This window comes from Felis catus, chromosome D2 (assembly GCF_018350175.1).
Source record: "Felis catus isolate Fca126 chromosome D2, F.catus_Fca126_mat1.0, whole genome shotgun sequence".
In the NCBI taxonomy this organism is placed as follows: Eukaryota; Metazoa; Chordata; class Mammalia; order Carnivora; family Felidae; genus Felis; species Felis catus.
The window spans coordinates 55,768,551-55,786,296 of NC_058378.1; the positions used below are offsets into that span (position 1 = coordinate 55,768,551).

General features: G+C 46.3%; 1 protein-coding gene across 2 annotated transcripts in view; it reads right to left on the reverse strand.

Annotated features, from left to right (window-relative positions):
- Nucleotides 1-17,746, reverse strand: part of PIK3AP1 (phosphoinositide-3-kinase adaptor protein 1) — a 118,138-nt gene that overhangs the window by 14,227 nt on the left and 86,165 nt on the right. For both annotated transcript variants that reach the window (XM_045040502.1, XM_045040503.1), the window contains 5 exons: nucleotides 17,549-17,644; nucleotides 14,688-14,885; nucleotides 12,000-12,065; nucleotides 9,750-9,955; nucleotides 6,017-6,089 (listed from right to left, as the gene is read on the reverse strand). In XM_045040502.1, the coding sequence (XP_044896437.1) occupies nucleotides 6,017-6,089; nucleotides 9,750-9,955; nucleotides 12,000-12,065; nucleotides 14,688-14,885; nucleotides 17,549-17,644 (639 nt within the window). The remainder of the gene's footprint in view (nucleotides 1-6,016; nucleotides 6,090-9,749; nucleotides 9,956-11,999; nucleotides 12,066-14,687; nucleotides 14,886-17,548; nucleotides 17,645-17,746) is intronic.

The window sequence follows — 17,746 nt, forward strand, 5'->3', positions numbered from 1 at the left end:
TGTTCTGACAGCACGGAGCCTGCTTGGGATTTTCTCTCCCTCTCCCTCTGCCCCTCGCTGGCTTGCTCACTTTCTCTCTCTCTCAAAATAAATAAGCTTAAAAAAAAAAAAAAAAGGGTTGGACTGTGGTTTACTAGATGCCACAAGTGCCTCACACTAGAGACTGGCTCCAAGGGCAGTGTTTGGTCCTAGTATTAAACCACCTTTCTGGGTCCCTGTGTAGCACAGACCTTTCTCACACCCTGGGCTCTCCTAGTGACAACTGAGCAGTGCAAGCAGCTACCCGAGCCTGCAACTACTTGGGCAGAGACCAGCCGTACCTGCATGTGTGGGCGTGGGCCCACAGTTGGTCTCAGAGCCCAAACAGGTGTAATGCTTTTGTTTTCCCCCTCAGCTTTGACCTAGTTTTTTTTTTTTTTTAAACAACACTCTTTTAAAGGGAGGTTCCTGTCTGCTTAACTCACTTCAGTGAGTCAATTTTCTACCCTCAACTGGTTCTATGAGGAAGGAAAATAAAATACACAGGAAAAAAAATTGGGAGTCAAAAGTTCAAAAAATCAAGTAGAGTGAGTCTACAAAATCCTGATATTCTTGGAAGAAAGGAACAATGCTGGGAATAGTAATCATCATTAGATCGCACAGTACTTTTCCCAAAGCATGTCCACGTGGGTCATTATACCTCCTTTGAACTTCCTTCCTTCTCCATGAAGTTGATTAGTCAGGTAAAACCATGGATGAGGAAACTGAGGCATAGAGTGGTTAAAGTCTTGGATCACAAAGTGATTCAGTGACGAAGCGGGGATTGGGACCAAGGTTTCCTGGCACCCTGCCTGCTCCTCTCTGTCCTGCCCCAGACTAGCCCCAGACACACCCAGAACACAAATATTGACTGCCTTCTGTTAGGGTGTTCTACAAGTCACGGGCTACACCAGCTCCTCTGACTTCCTACACTATCAATGTTCTGAACCATCCCAGCAAGAACAAAACAACTCCCCAAAGCTGAAGAAAGACCAGTGAGTTATTATGAACAGAATCTTACTTTTTAATTACCCTTGGTGTTGTAACCCAAATTAAAGCAAAATAATCATCATTTCTCTTTTCTAAGGCAAGTGAGATTTCTAAATAAATAGAGTCAGCCCTTATGTTTAGAATGGGCTTCATTCCTAGAAAAGGTCCTTTAAACAGAGATGCCATTTGTCAACCCTAATTTTCCTACAGATTGATGTTACTCTGTATCAATGGGTTCCAAATGCTTTTTCTTTTTCTTTTCTTTTCTTTTTTCTTTTCTTTTCTTTTCTTTTCTTTTCTTTTCTTTTCTTTTCTTTTCTTTTCCTTTTTTTGGAAGCAGAGTTCTTTCCTCTGTTGAAAACAGAAGCTCAATGTGGAAAACAGATTTTTTTTTTTTTAAAGGAGCTGCGATGGTCAAAGAGTAGGTTGCCCTAAACACTGTCCCAATCTGAATCTACCTCCCCTGCTTTCCCCTACCCACCCTCCCCAAGTGCCAAACCTCTACTCCCACAAGCACACATACAGCAGCACTGAGGCTACTCAGTGTGAAATGGGTAATTACAGGTTAGTACGTCATTAAATATACAATCGAGTTTTATGGAGTTAAATAATATGCTATATTTAGTCAATCATAAAGATGCCCACTCTTCGGAAGATGCTCTGATGCCCTTGGGCCTCACTATGTAGCACAGGGCCCCACTCCTAGACTACCTGAGGCTTTCTCTGGTAACTGGTTTACAAGCACCCCTCCCCCAACAGGCCTCACCCAGACATGGGAGCTGGGGAAGAAATGGTCCGCTCTCTGGCCCCTCAGGAGGGATCGCTCTTCCATAGTGTTCTCTACTGACCGCCAGAGTCTCCAGGGACATAAAGTTCCATCTCTACAGTGGTGACTGTACTTTGCTGGCCACTTTTCCTTCCCTCTCTCACTTCCCCACTCCCACTGTGTCCCTGGGATCATGTCCCACATCAGCTACTTGCTCTCAAATCTTTGTTGGGAAAGAAAAAAATTCTAGAAATGGATTGTAGTAATGGTTGCATGATATTGTGGATGTATTTAATGCCACTCAGTTGTACATTCAGGTCCAATGATAAATTTTATGTCATGTGTATTTTACCACAATAAAAAACAAAAATGGGGGTGTCTGGGTGGCTCAGTCAGTTAAGCATCTGACTCTTGATTTTGGATCAGGTCATGATCTTACAGCTCATAAGTTCAAGCCCCACATCAGGCTCTGTGCTGACAGGGCAGAACCTGCTTGGGATTCTCTGGCTCCCTCTCTCTCTGCCCCTCCCCAACTCATGCCCTCTCTCTCTCTCTCTCTCTCTCTCTCTCTCTCTCTCAAAAAATAAATAAATAAACATTAGGATAAATGTCCTGGGGCTGATGAGTAGAACTTTCTCTCTATGGTGGTCTCCAGGCATTCTTGTTTCATGTCAGATAATGTATAATTTAATCTTTTGATAGTTATGACATTAAAGCTCCTAATGTAAAAAGTAAAAACACAGGGGTGCCTGGGTGGCTCAGTCAGTTAAGTGGCTGACTCTTCATTTCAGTTCACGATATGATCTTGTGGCTCATGAGTTTGAGCCCTGCAGTGCAGAGCCTGCTTGGGATTCTCTCTCTCTCCCTCTCTCTGCTCCTCCCCACTCATTCTCTCTCTCTCTCTCTCTGTCTCTCTCTCTCAAAATAAAAAAAAAAAAAAAGGAAAAGTACTTAACATTCCCCCCCATAAAATTCCTAGTCAGAGGGCCTGCTTCTTGAAGAGTAGAGGGTAAAGGTAGGGAGGGCATTTAACCATGCTCCTTTGAAAAAATGTAGACATTGACCACGCCAGTGCAGAGCGTAAACACTGGTGGGTATCACTTGTCCAGAGTCTGATTAGCTTTGGGTGAACTTTGGAAAACATTTCTAAACCCAGGATTTCAGCTCTGGATCCTGGATGGCAAGTCCCAGCCCAGCACACGCACCCTGGGTGGTCCTGCCCAAGAGGTCACCAGCTCCTGTATGGGTGGTTTTTAAAGTGCTTCCATGTGCCAGGCACTGTGCTAGGTCCTAGCCAGAACTTAACCGGTTCAATCCTCACAGCAACCCTAATAGGGTAGGCACTTTTATTTGTGTCACTTGGCAGATGAGGACTGAGTCTCAGTTGGGTGACTTATCTTGTCCGTGGTTCCCAGCTAGTTAGGGGTGAACAGTGGCTAGGAACTTGACCCCAACCCTGACGGCCTCAGGGCCGATGCCTGTACCCCTTTACTCCTCGACATGTGTATGTCTTGCTTCAATATCTCCATTGATTGGATGGTAAAGTTGTCATGACACCCAGTGGGTTCAATTCTGGAGCCCAGCTGCCCAGCACTCATGACTCCAACACAGCGACACCCTGGCCTTCAAACACCTCATGTACCACCAAATCACAACTTTTTTGAGGCTGCCTATGTGTAAAAGCGTGAAATGTTTCATTTAATCAAGGCTTCTATCTTTGGGTTCATGTGCTCTAGTTTTAAAAAGCACCTCATCCCTTTTACCACCTAGAACCTATTGTCTGACCCTAAGATGACCATGCAGATCTTGAACCAGATTTTTTGCCTTCTCTCCTTTCCCCTCCCTTCAGCCAGGAGGGCAGACAAGTGTGAGCTTGGGTAGTGAAAGCATACATTTAAAATCTAGTCACCCAAGCAGATACCTGCCCTTCTGCCATGGTTATCACCTCTTTATGCCTCTTTTCCCAAACAGTCAAAATCATTAATATTCACTAAGCTAGTACCATATGCAAAACACTGTGCTAGAGATTGTAGAGCAGGCTCTAGCTGGGAAAATCAGACCTACACAAATAAAAGACTAATTCATAAGCTACTAGATGGTGAAGATCAGGCCTTATGGGTCTCTGTATCTGGCAAAGAGCCTGGTGCTCAATTAAGTATTTGTAGAGTGAATGAATGATGTTACCAAAAATTTTCCTGAAATCGACCATTCCAACGGAGATTTCTTGAGCCCAATCAATGTACTGTCTTACATGCGGGGGATTCAGCAGAGCACAAAACATACAAACTTTTGCCCCCATGGAGCTTGCAGTAGGAGGCAGTGGGAGGATGGGCCAGAAAATATGGAACAGAAACAGAAGATAATTCCAGTGTGTGTGATGTGAAAAGAAGGTAAGCAAAGCTACTCTAGAGAGAACGCAGAGAAGGCCTCTCTGAGGAGGAGAATTTACAGCCAAACTCTGAAGGATGAAAGGGCAAGTCAGTAAAGATGTGTGAAAAGTGGAGGGGGGACAAGTGCCAAGGCCCTGGGGAGGGCTGCTCTTGATTTGTTAGAGCAACAAAACGGAGTCCTTTGGTACTAGAGCTCGGGGTTGAGGGGGAAAGTAAAGGTGAGCTCAGAGGTCAGAGGTGAGACCATGTAGGGACTCTCAGAACACAGGGAGGAGTGTGATTTTACTCTGGGTAGGACAAGAGCCCCTGAGGGTTTTGAGCAAGTGACTGGCACCATCTGACTTCTTATTTTTAAAAGGTGATTGGCTGCACTTTGGAGGATTAACTGTAGAGAAGTAAGACTGGACACAGGGAGACAATGGAAGAGGCTCTTGCATTCATCCAGGAAGAGATGATGTTGGCTTGCCTGCAGCTGTGGCATGGGAGATGGTCAGAAATGATCAGATCTAAGATGCATTTTGGAGGGAGAACCTCGGGGAATTGCTGATGGTTTGAATAAAGGAATGAAGTCATAGCAATCAGAGGCAGCAAAAGAGAAGTGCCAGATGAATGGGAGGGATAGTGGTTCTATAAATGCTCAAATGAGGAAGGGGTACAATGGCCTTGAGTGGTCCAGGAAGGCCTCACTGAGCAGGGGCTGATGGGCTGGGTCTTGCAGTCCTGTAGTTTTCATGCAGGTGAGAAAGAACAGGCATGAGCAAGGGGCCTATGGCAGGAAGATGTCCTTTTTAAAGACTGGGGTGTTACCAGCTTGACCAAGGTCATGAGAAGTCAGGCTCTTGGTGGCAGCTGGAGACAGACTATGGACGTCATGCACAAGCTTAGTCCTTTATTTAATGGGGCTCTACTCAAGATTGCAGAGCCTCTGAAAGCCTTTTATTGTCAGCTCCACTTAATAAACCCTGGCCAAAATAAATCACAGAGACCCACCATGCCAGAGGCTTTCGGTGGGAATATGCAACGTAGGCAAATGCCTATCAACGCTCAAGGGTAGTGGTGCCGAGAAGCCTGGTCCTCAGTGTAAACACTGCAATGCATGGCCTTGCTATTGGACTGCCACTACACATGGCAGGAGCCCTGCTATACCTGGAGTCCTGGCTTCTGAATCATTGTATGGTATAGACACCAATGACACAGTTCCCTGCTTCAGTGAAAAACAGATACTATGTGAATGAGATTTTCTCCTTTCTCTGCTCAAAAAACATGTCTTCCTGGGGCACCTGGGTGGCTCAGTCGTTTGAGCATCCAACTCTTGATTTCTGCTCAGGTCATGATCCCAGGGTCGTGGGATCAAGCCCCGTGTCAGGCTAAGCATGGAATGTGGAGCCTACTTAGGATTCTCTCTGTCTCTGTCTCTTTCTCTGTCTCTCTCTCTCTCTCTCTCTCTGCCTCTCTTCCCCCCCTTTCTCCCTCTCTACCTTGAAAACTAACAAACAAAAGCAAAAACAAAAACAAAACAAAAAACATGTCTTCCTAAATGCTAAGGGGAGAGTCAGATGCTTGGGGAGAAAGTTTGATCATCCTCTTTGAGTGAGAGGATGAAGGGATGCAGAGGTCAGTCCATTCATTCATTTGCTAACAAGTCTTCTGTGCCAGGTACTAGGTATGCAGAATAAACAAGACAAAGTCATTGTCCCCAAGAACCTCACAGATCTGGGGGACCCAGATCTGTAAACAGGGTGGCAGGCACCGGGCAAGCTCTCTGCCCACTCAGGCCGCAGCAGAAAGGAGGGTCAGGAACAACAGATCACAGCAGTATCCCACAGTGCGGCACCCCCAAGGAGCTACATACCTGCCTGCTTTCCTGATTTTTGCTTCTCTCTCTGTCTTCGGGTGATGCTATCTCTTAGCCGTTTAAGATTTTCCTGGAAAAGATTTAGTTCATTTTAAAAGTAGATACCAGAAATACACCCTCTGGACATTAGAGTTTCTTTCTGATTTTATGCTGTTTGCACGATGTATCACATTGCAAAAACATGCAAATGAGGTTGAATCCATTTGCAATCAGCCCCCAGAGAAGTTCAAGTACTCTTAGAAGTTGTGCCTGAGAAGAAGACATCTTTCCCACAACAAAGCGTCTCCCCTCCCCTCTGTTCCTAGCTCCTTCCCAGCCTTAGAACTCACTGCCCTCCTCCTTGTGTGTTCCTTTAGCCAAGCCAGTCTCTTACATGCTAACAAACACTCCGTGCACACTGCCTCTGACATTGTTTTCATACCATTCCTCTGACCGTGAGGGACAAGGATTCCTCTCCATGAATCTGTTCTAGGTCTGGGTCAAGGTTCACCTTCTCTGTTAAATCTCCCCCCAGTGCTCCAGTCCTTAGTGACCACAGGTGCCATCTGGCACTGAGCTATGTTGCCTTGCCCAGCGCATTTGTGTGTGCGTGTGGGTTTGAACATGTGTTTATGTTGTCTCTTCAGAGGTACTGTGCCCTCTCAAAGGGAAAGACACCAGGTTTACACCTTTCTGTGTAAGTCTGGTCTATTGCAGTCATTCAACAAATGTTGAATAGACACATGAGAGACAAATTTTGTTGCTATTTAATTTGTTTTTAAAATTGTTTAAAGTTTATTTTTATTTATTCTTGAAAGAGAGATAGAGAGCAAGTAGGGGAGGGGCAGAGGGAGAGGGAGACAGAATCCCAAGCAGACTCTGTGCTGTCAGCCGTGAGATCATGACCTGAGATCATGAACTGTGAGACCACGACCTGAGCCAAAACCAAGAGTCAGATGCTTAACCAACTGAGCCACCCAGGCGCCCCTGTTGCTATTTTAGTCAATAACAACTACCTCAAAAGTGTGTGAACATTCTAGAGAAAGTGCTCCAGGGACTAACATCCAGACATCTGGAAGGGTCCCATGAAGGAGCTACGGGAGGCTGGACTGGGAGGGGTGTTTGGGTTGTGACCATACGTGAGACTGAGCTGGGTCCAGGAAGCACCAGGGGAACACTGGAAGGTATGGGCTGGCTACAGCTTTAAGGTCTGACAGAGTGCGGGCAGAAGGAGTTGGCAGAAAAGAGACCCACCTGGAAACTAATGCTAGGTTAGATGAAGGTGACAGAAGCTGGCATGGGGGGAATGGAAAGAAAGGAGCAGATGCAAGAGGAAGAATGTCACAGAACAAGACCAGGCATGACATGCAGCTCACTGGGTACAGAGAGTGAGGAAGAAGAGCCCAAGAGATCTCTGTCTAGCCTCACTGTCTGGAAGATAACAGTGCAGTGAACAGAAGCAGGGAGCCGGGGAAAGGAAGCAGCCTCAAGGTACAGTTTGTTGCCGGACATGAGGCAAGTCTTGGGCACCTCAGAGGGACACACCCAGCTGGTGGCTGGAAAGGTGGAATGAGAAAGGAGACACGGACTCAAGAGTCACCTGCACAGAGGAAAACATAACGGGAGCCTGGACAGTGCCCACTCATGGGAGGAGAAGTGAAGGAGGGAGACACAGAGGTGGACAGTGGCATGGAGGAAAAGGAAGATGGGGCAGCCCCAGGAATGGTCTTCATGCCCACCGGTCGCTGGACGGGGGATGCTCTAGAAGTACCAAGAGGCTCTCAGAGCACAGAGTAGTGTCAGCTCCCATGGATCCCATGGATTCTCTGCCATGTCAAATATGAACCCCAGTTGTCTGCCACACCCAAGAGTTCCGGGTAAGCTTATGCGACCAGGAGAAGCCTCTTGGATACAGACAGAGACAGACAGCTAACATTTGTTATACATTTATTGGGTGCCAGGCATGCCAAGTCCTTTACATGGTTTACATTGTCCAGTGTTCTCCCTTCACATGTGAGATGGGAAACGGACACACAGAGAGGCCAAGGTCATCCAGCCCCAAGCGACAGAATGAGGATGTGACTCAGACTGCCTGGCCCTAGGGTCCTGGCTGCTCTTAATACTGTGCTATGTGGACACGTGACCTGGCTGGGAGAAAGAAAACCATTGTTTGCCCAGGGCCAGGCTGTCCCAGCAGGACTGCAGCCCTCTGGGGCTCCTGAATGTGGAGGACCCTGGGTTCCCATACTCAGCACGAAAGAGTGCCTTCCCAGCCATCAGATCCCCCGGAGGAGGGAGGCAGTCCACCAGAGTGGATGACCCTGTTTTAGGGAGCACTAACAAGGCAGAAAGTATAGTTAAGGGAGCACAGGCTCTGGTGCGAGAAAGGGCTCATTTGAATCTGACTCTGCCTCTCCGCCCCTCTGAGCCTCAGCGTTCTGTAAAATGGGAACGGTGATACTTCTCTCGCATGCATGCTGTGAGTGCAGAAGAGGTCAGGTCCATCCAACACACTGCTGCACAGCTGGACAATTACTGCCTGATGGCTCATTTCCCCACTTGTCACCACCGACTCCCCCTCTAAGAAGACACGACTCCCATCTCAGTGTTAGGTGGTGCTGCTCCCCACCCCACCCCCTCGCCCCCAACAGCAGGTGTGTCAGGTCCTCTGAGGACAGACGTTAGAACACACACCTTCTGGGGAGTACTGTGGGGAGGTGAAGAGAAAAAGCAATGACTCTGTTCCTACGTTTCCCTCCACTTACTAGGTGAGTGATCTGGACATGTCTCCTAACACCCTAGGCTCAATATCCTCTTTTTTTTTTTAATTTATTTTTTTAAATTTTATTTATTTATTTATTTATTTATTTATTTATTTATTTATTTATTTTTTTTTTTTAGAGAGAGAATGTGAGTGGGGCAGGGGCAGAGAGAAGGGGACAGAGGATCTGAAGCAGGCTCCATGCTTACAACAGAGAGCAGCCTGATGTGGGGCTGTGAGATCATGACTGGACTCGAAGGCACCCCATCATCATCTTTTTAATATGAAGGAGTTGGACCAGGGATATGCTTCCTAAGGTCAAGTTTGAGTTCTCCGCATCGCTTTAAATTACATATGAAGTACATGTATGGAGTTATAGATTCTTATATATAAATAGCAAGAGTCTCCTCTGACAGCCCAGTCCTCCGATCACCATCTCTGAGTGGCCACCCTTCGGATGGCCATGGGGTGGCCTTTCCTCACCTTTGCCTCTGCATTGGTACACATGCGTATAGAAATACAGTTTGTATGTGAGTGTGCTTTAACTTGCATGGTTTCATGTCTGAGACTTGTTTTGTTCTCTTAATCATATTTCTTGGAAACTGTCCAAGTTCTCTGAGTTCAAAAGTGTGATTGTTCTGTGGGAGTTTTGGCACTAGGAGTAGAAAGAGGGACTCAGAAAAGAAAAAAGCTGGAAAGCAAAAGTATAGGGCCATATGCAGAGGGAAGTGGCAGCTGAAGAATCAGGGTTTACAGTCATGTCTTTGTTCCTGATCTCTAGCCTCATGACAACCAGCAAAGCCATCCAGCTCTTGGCCAAGGAGCCGTGTGGTTACAGACTACAGGTGACAGATATACATACACATCGATCCACAATGACACTCAAAAACCCAGTATCAGGCCTGGCTCCAGGTGCTCAGTTATAGGCCCTGCCCTCCACTTTGTCCAATGGAGAAACAGACATGAAACAGACCATACAGAGCCGATTACCTGCTGGAAGCGGAAGGACTCGGACCGCTTCTTCTGGTTGAGCTGCCACTCTTTGAAGTGGAGCACAGCCTCATCCACATTGACGATGCCCAGCTTCACCTGCTCCTGGAGGGTAATCAGCTGCCGCTGGCCTGGTGTCTTCATCCCAGCAAAAGGGTCATATATGCTTGACTGGGGCCTGTCCCTCCACGGTCTGACGAGAGGCTCTGGAAAGGATGGCAAAACTCAGTGTGATAGCTCCCCAACTGGGGAGGGCAGGCAGAGAGGGGGGTTAATGTGGCTGGTCATGGGCTCAAGAGGACGTGTCTCAAAAGAAAAATTACATGTGGAACTAAGAAGGGAGACATATGACATGGAATCAGAGAGAGGGAAGCAGCTAATAATTCCAAAGCCTGTTACACTAAAGTAGACAAGGCCACAACATCTTAGGAAAGCATTTTATGGATAGCATCCACTGGAATCAACAGAATCCCTCAAGCCTGAATTACTGAGAAGCCATTGACCAGCATTTCTCAACTTAAGACACCACTGATGTCTTAGACTGGATAGTTCATCTTCGTTGGGGATGGGGGGTTGCCTCATACACTGTAGGATGTTTAGCCTCATCCTTGACCACTATCCACTAGATGCCAATAGCATCCCCTACCTCAGCTGGACAACCAAAAACATCCCAGATATTGCCAAGTATCCTCTGGGAGGACTGGAGAAATCACCTCCAGTCAAGAACCACTATATTAGACTAAAATCCCCTCCCAGAAAAGAATATACAGAAAATTCTAGGCAGGCTGCTTCTCCCAACACACTCCATCCCTCCCTATCCTCCCTGCCTCTGAGCACCATGGGCACAATGGCTGTGGACCCAGGTCATGAAATGCCCAAGAATACTGGAATGCCAATGGAACCACGATCTAGCTCCAATGTCACCAGGTATACATTAAGGACTGGGTCCCAACTAGCTCTCGTTGGGTTGTTCCTGTGCCAACTTCTCCTCCACATTATGAATTTGTGGTTCTCTGCTCTGGAGATTCTAAGGAAATAAGAAGGCAACCCCTCTCTTTCTCCAGGCTGTGACTCCACTAAGTTCTGTGGAGAACAAGCTACTTGAAGAGGTGATGCAGTCACTGGGGGCTTGTGAGGACTTGAAATTTTACTGCTCATTTCATGGAGATCTATCTTAGATTCTAAATTTCTCCAACAGGATCCCATTTGAGCACCGTGACTTAGAGAGAAAGCAAGATGGACAAAGAGAGATGACTTCAAAGTTTATGTCATTCTTAACACCCATTCACTCATCTGTCTACACACACCCAAAATGCTTTCTTCCAGATTTGCCTTCTTCAAGGCTCTCTTTAATTCTGTTGGAAGAGGGATTTTGGGGGGAAAGCAAAACGCATAAGCCATCAAAGCCTCTCTCCTACTACCTAAATCCTTGGAATGCCTTCAAATGCTTAGATGGTGTCATGTCTCCTTTTCTTTTCAATTTTTTTTTAAAGTTTATTTATTTATTTTGAGAGAGAGAGAGAGAGAGAGAGAGACAGAGAGAGAAATCAGGGGAGGGGCAGTGAGAGAGTGAGAATCCCAAGCAGGCTCCACACTGTTAGAGCAGAGCCTGATGCAGGGCTCAAACCCACGAACCCTGAGATCATGACGTGAGCTGAGATCAAGAGTCAGAAGCTTAACTGACTGAGCCAGCCAGGTGCCCCTCACATCTCCTTTTCAAAAGAATCATCAGTGGGATAATACTGAATGCCTCTCTTTAGCAGAAGGAAGTTAATCAAGAAAAAAGGAGTACTGATCTCCTCAAACTTCCTCAAAAGGAAGAAAAATGTTACCCAATGGCAAGCAAAACATCTCTTAAATGAAAGTATAGTTTTCTAATACAGATAGGGTAAGTAAATAACATGATCGGCTTGTGTCATTAGGTAAAGCCTGGGTGCCAAGCCACCCACTTTCATCCTGTTGGCATCAAACTCAGTATTTACACTGTACTTTTGTGTGCTGTCGCAGACACTTCCCCGTGTGTTCATGTCCTCGGTATGATCAATTTGTACACTCTTCTCGGGTACCCCAATTTCTCTCTTCTCCTCTCCCACTCCCATTGGTACAGCACCACCTAAGGTATCCCCTAGACTTCTCTCTGTCTCAATGCTAAGGAGCTGTTAAACCTGAAATTCAATGAAACATGCATGAACACATCTACCTCCCGGAAGTACGGGTCATACAAAAGGAAGCTGTGGACGTGTGGCTTACCTTTCCTGATGCTCTCTGAGGAAATGTAGAAATTCCCAGGCCGCTCTTGACTTTTTTCTGCAAAAACTATGAGATAAAGAATACTCTAGGTAAAAGTTAAATCAGATCTCTTTCTAAGGGGCTTAACAATATTTTATTTATTTACCAGGAAAATTACCAAAATCTTGTACAAAAATTAAGGGATGGATCGCACCTTGGACCACTGTCTGCAGTTCTGTATATCAAAACTCCAGGAGGCCTCTGCCCCTCCCCCGTTCATGCTCTGTCTCTCTCTGTCCCAAAAATAAATAAACATTGAAAAAAAAAATTTTTTTAAAAAAAAGGGGGCGCCTGGGTGGCGCAGTCGGTTAAGCGTCCAACTTCAGCCAGGTCACGATCTCGCGGTCCGTGAGTTCAAGCCCCGCGTCAGGCTCTGGGCTGATGGCTGAGAGCCTGGAGGCTGTTTCCGATTCTGTGTCTCCCTCTCTCTCTGCCCCTCCCCCGTTCATGCTCTGTCTCTCTCTGTCCCAAAAATAAATAAACATTGAAAAAAAAAATTTAAAAAAAAACAAAACTCCAGGAGGCAAATAAGGAGCTAAAGCTAGAGGGATTATGAAATGAAGACAGCCCAAACAGACAAGGTCTCAAAAGCAGAAAGACAAAGCCAATCAGAGGACACAGTCAGCACTTACAAGATCATTAAAGAAAAGGGTAATGTGAACAAGGATGTGAGCTGGATCCCAGAATACCTGAAGCGAGCTGTGGAACACCCTGAAACTTGAGAGTAAAAAGAAGTGCCACTTAGCATGCCAACAAGTACCATAAGACAGAACTCAGAGTGGAACAGATACAATGTGTGCACAGCTCCAAAGGGACTTAGATGAAGTCACTCATAAGCAACAGACCCCCACCAATAGTGCATCCATGTATACATGTATTATTATGATACCCATTTTACAGATGAGGAAACTAAAGCTAAAGAGAGTAAAATGACTGACCTAATGTCCTAGGCTGTACGGTTGGGAAATGCAAGAGCTGGGACATGAACCCAGGGATTCTGGCCTCCAAACCACAGTCCTTTTTGTCATCTCCTGCCTCTCCCTTTCCTTTGCTTCCCCAGTTTCCTAGCAAGTCCTTCAGTGATCTTTAGGAATCACCTGTGCCCCTGTCCTAGCTCCCCAAAATGAGCCATGCCACTGACACTCTCTTCTCCCCTCCTGCCATTTAGGAATTATCAATATTTGCATGCTTCTTCATTTGGGTTCCCTTAGAAGCAGACCTGGAGACAAGGATCCGGATGCAAGGAGTCAATGTGGGGGGTGAAGGAGGTGAGACAAGGAAGTGGATAAAGCAGAACATGGTGGGTGTCCAGTAAGTTACCAGGGTGGGCAAGCTGGAGAGCTCTGGAAAGCAATGTGGAACGCGCACCTCAGAGTTCTCCCAGCAGAAGGGCAAGTACGCTGGGGCACTCACTCAGCCATCAACCCATCTGTCACTGGATGAGGGCTCAGGAGTGTTCACCCCCTAGCTCTTCCAATCTGAGTTGCAAAATGGCAGGGGACACTCTGGCTGCCAGAGAAAGTGGTGAGACTAAGAGACACAGGTCCTGACAGGCAGGGTCCAGCCAGTGGGCACAGAAATGTAAAGAGCTAGGGGGATGTGGCCAGGGCACCAATAGTGTCTGTGACACAGGCCGAAGGACATGTTACCCAGGGGAATGGCAAAGCACGTAGAGCACTTGGCCAAACATGATGTCCCTCAACTGCATTTCTACCCGGCTTAGGGTTGCCAGGCTTAACAAATCAAAACCAAAAAGAGAGTGCAATTTTGGGACTTACACTAAGAAATTGTTTGCTTTCTGTCTGAAGTTCATGCTTAACTGGGCATCCTATACCTGGGCTCTGGTTGAGGGCTACCTTCTCCAATTTGTGATCTCCTTTTGCCACACATTTTACAACTTTCTTATACTATTAAAAATGGAATGGATGCCAGGCACACAGAACTGGCAATTCTTAGCTCTTACAGTATTTGTAATCATATCAATACAATGGGGTCCTGAAAGAGGGTGAAACTGATAATGCATCAGCATCTAACTGATGTCCTAGGGATCACTATGAAGATAGTGGTCACCAGTTTGTATTAGTGTAGGCAGGTAGATAGCCTGGCCTCGTGGCTGAAAGCCAGGATTGTGGAGTTGGATTCCTTGAGTTCAAATCCTGGCTCTGCTATGTGGTAATAGAGTGACCTCTGGAAGTCTCCTTTTCCTCATCTGTACAATGGGGATGATAACAGCCCTTACCTAACAGATTACTGTAAAGATTAAATGACACGTTCCATATGGAGTACTGTTGGTAGATTTCAATAAATGTTAGCTATTAAATAATAACAATAACAATAACAATAATAATAATAATAGTTTCAGGAGATAAAAATGTACCAGGGTTCTGGCCATTTGGAGAGGGAAATCTTGTTTACCTCCGTCTTCGAACTGCATATGAATGCTTCCAGGAATGCCAGAACTGAATCTGATCTTTGTCCATGGTCCAGCTCCAAAATATGCCCTGAGCTCTAACCCCATCTCCTGGCACTGGTTAGATACCACTCAAAAGCAGACAGTCCCAGCAATGGTTTAGAAGTTAGGAGGAACCAGGGAATTCCTGCTGAGAAGCCCTGAAGACCCTGACGAGCACCATGCCCTGCCATACTTGCCTTTAGAAATGTACGGTTCATTGTCAGGCAGGTAGTGAGTGCCAGGAGCACTGGCCTCCGGCCTGGGCACTGGGACGGGGGGCCTGTTGGCCAGGTCCACGGAAAAGGCCTCATCGTTATCCACTGTGTGATAAACATCTTCTGCCTGGCCACCGGGGTGCAGGTCCCTCTCCGGACTGCCCATCCCCAGGCTGTTACCTAGAAACACAGAGAAAGGTGTCTGAAAGCAGTGGCCAAATGAACTGGATGACCGATGGTCGTAAGAGCAGAGAAAGGGACCATAGCTTATTTGTACAGTACTGCCCTTTGGCAAAGATCTTTCCTCTACAGTATCTCTTTTCTGATCTGCTAAGGGATCACTGCAGGCGAAGCAACTCAGAAACACTGATGTCACCTTCATTTGCCACCCATCATGGTAGCAAAAGGGAGTGAGCACTAGGCTCTATCAGCTTAATTTTATTGCTAGGATTCAGCTATTCATCCCATTAGAACTAGGGAAAAAGGAACATAGCCCCCAAAGCCAAAGGACCCTTGGAACCACCCCCTGGTGCTGGGGAAGCAGTGTGAGGGTGGCCAAGAGTCCTCACCACAAATGGCCCCAGCATCCTCATCCCCAGCATCCAAGTGACTACAGCAAATCCTTCCCGTGGACTTCCTCTGTGCCAAGGACTGTTCCAAGAATATTACCCACGTTATCTCCTTTGATTATGTAACGACACTGTGCAATAACTACAATCATTATTCTCATTTTGCAAATGAAGAAACTGGGTCCTTGGGCATTTAAATAACTTGCCCAAAGTTACTTAGAGCCAGACTGGCATCCAGGAAAGCTGGCTCCAGAACTTTTGCTCTTAACCTCCATGCTCTACTGCTTTTTTACAACCTTTGCCCCCACTCTGCTCTCCATCGACCAGAAAGATAGAGGACAGAAGCTTGCCTCTCCCTCTCTGTCCCTGGAGACCCAGAGCCACCATGTTTTCACTGCCCCCTTCCTGGTGACAGGGTGCAATGTTCTTTGCTGGAACCCAAGTACAGCGTCCCCTTGGCTTCAAGAATCTCAGCAGACCTTTGTATGCGATCTGCCCCTCATATACGTGAGCTGTGGTGACCTCAGCCATGTTATACAACCTCTCTGAGCTTGATTTCCTTCTGAGACCTGCTCACAGGAGTACTGTGAGGAAAAGCACCCAGCTCAGTGCCTACACATAGTAGGTGTTCTTTCACTTCCTTCTTTTCCCTAGCACCATTCAGTCAACAAATCTTTATTAAAGTCCTGTCTGAGATACAGGAATGACTAAAGCTTAGGCCTTCTTCCTGCAGAATTTCCAGTCCAGTGACTTAATGGAAAATTTTTAGTTGCATCTTTTCTGAGCTGCAGGGAGACTACTCTTGGCTTCCCTGTGTCCTGGATCCAGAGGACTAACTGATCAGAGAGTCCCAGCTCATCCAGGGGCTCAGAGTCCCAAGGCTCTGCCCTTGAGAAACTTCCCAGTTAGTGGAGAAGCTCCCATCTGTTCATCTTTAAACACAAGGGCATGACAAAATTCTGGAGAGGCTCGTATGATGTTAACAAAATGAGGTGTCCTGAGAGAGCTGCTGGCTACCCTACCAGTGACAGTGATTCCCACAGTGCCTGCCCCCGTGTGAGTACACACACAAGCACGCAATCCTGCTTTTATACTGTGAAAGCAGCTAGAGACAATACTAAATGAATGGGTGAAAAGTGTTCGGATAAAACTTTATTTACAAAAACAGGCAGCTAGACAGGCTATGGTTTATCTACCACTACACAGAACTTTCCTTTCTTCTTCACTGTCAAAACTACTTCTCCCATCCTGAATCCCATCCTCTTAGCATTCTGCTTCCTATGCCTACTTCATCAGCAGACCTCCCCGCCCATTAATTATAAATGATTGGACACAGTGAAGGAATTAACCACATAATTTAACACCCTCCATCTCTGACCTTCAAATAATAATAACAATGACAACAACAACAACAATCATCATAAACTTTTATCACTTGCTCTGTGCCCAGCCCTGTTCTGACGCCCACTGCACAATAACTCATTCAATTCTCCCAACATTCACCTGAGGAAGCGGAGACCAGAGGAGTTGAGAGCTTGTCCAGCTAAGTGAAGGAGGAACGAAATACAGATCATAGTTTATGTTCTTAACCATGATGCAACACAGGCTCAACTTAACGATGTTTGTGTGGGGCACCTGTGTGGCTCAGTCGGTTAAATGTCCAACTTTTGGCTCTGGTCATGATCTCACAGTTCGTGAGTTCGAGCCCCACATCAGGCTCTGTGCTGACAGCGGGAAGCCTAGAGCCTGCTTTGAGTTCTGTGTCTCCCTCTCTCTGCCCCTCCCCCACCCCTGCTTACACTCTTTCTCTCTCTCTCAAAAATAAATAAACATTAAAAAACAAAGCAAAACAATGTTTGTGTATATTCCTCCATGTTCTCCTCCTTCACCAGAAAGTCATCTCTTGAGAGCACTGGTCACATCTTATTTTTCTCCTTGTCCCCCAGCCCAACATCCAGAGTAGCACTTTGCTCATAGTCAATAGTAGTCAATAAACTTTGGTTAAATAAAAATAAACATAGGCATTTAAAAACAGGTCTTGTTGAAGGCAGCTTGTTTAACCTGAATGAGTGACTCCAGCGGTGGGAACTTCTGGCCTACCTGTAACAGGCTGATGGGGGAGCTCACGGCGACAGAGTGCCTTTAATCATGCCATACACCAAGTATATGGCAGCCCATTCCTTTAATGGATCAACCATCATATGGAACCAGGGAACATCTTACATTTATTTTTCTTTCCCTCTTTTTGCTTCCCTGCTCACAGCTACAAATTACCTTCTAAAAACTTGCGGATCATAGAGTCCTTAGTAGCCCGAGGGAAACCATCTCCAGGGATTGGATTAGATGTACTGGCCTGAAGCATTTCAACATCTAGAAGAAAGGAGACTAAGAGTTTATTTGTTGTTCTTCCACACAGGAGACTTTACAGATGGATGTACAAGGTTTGAGGAATCAAGAGATCTTGAACAAAGA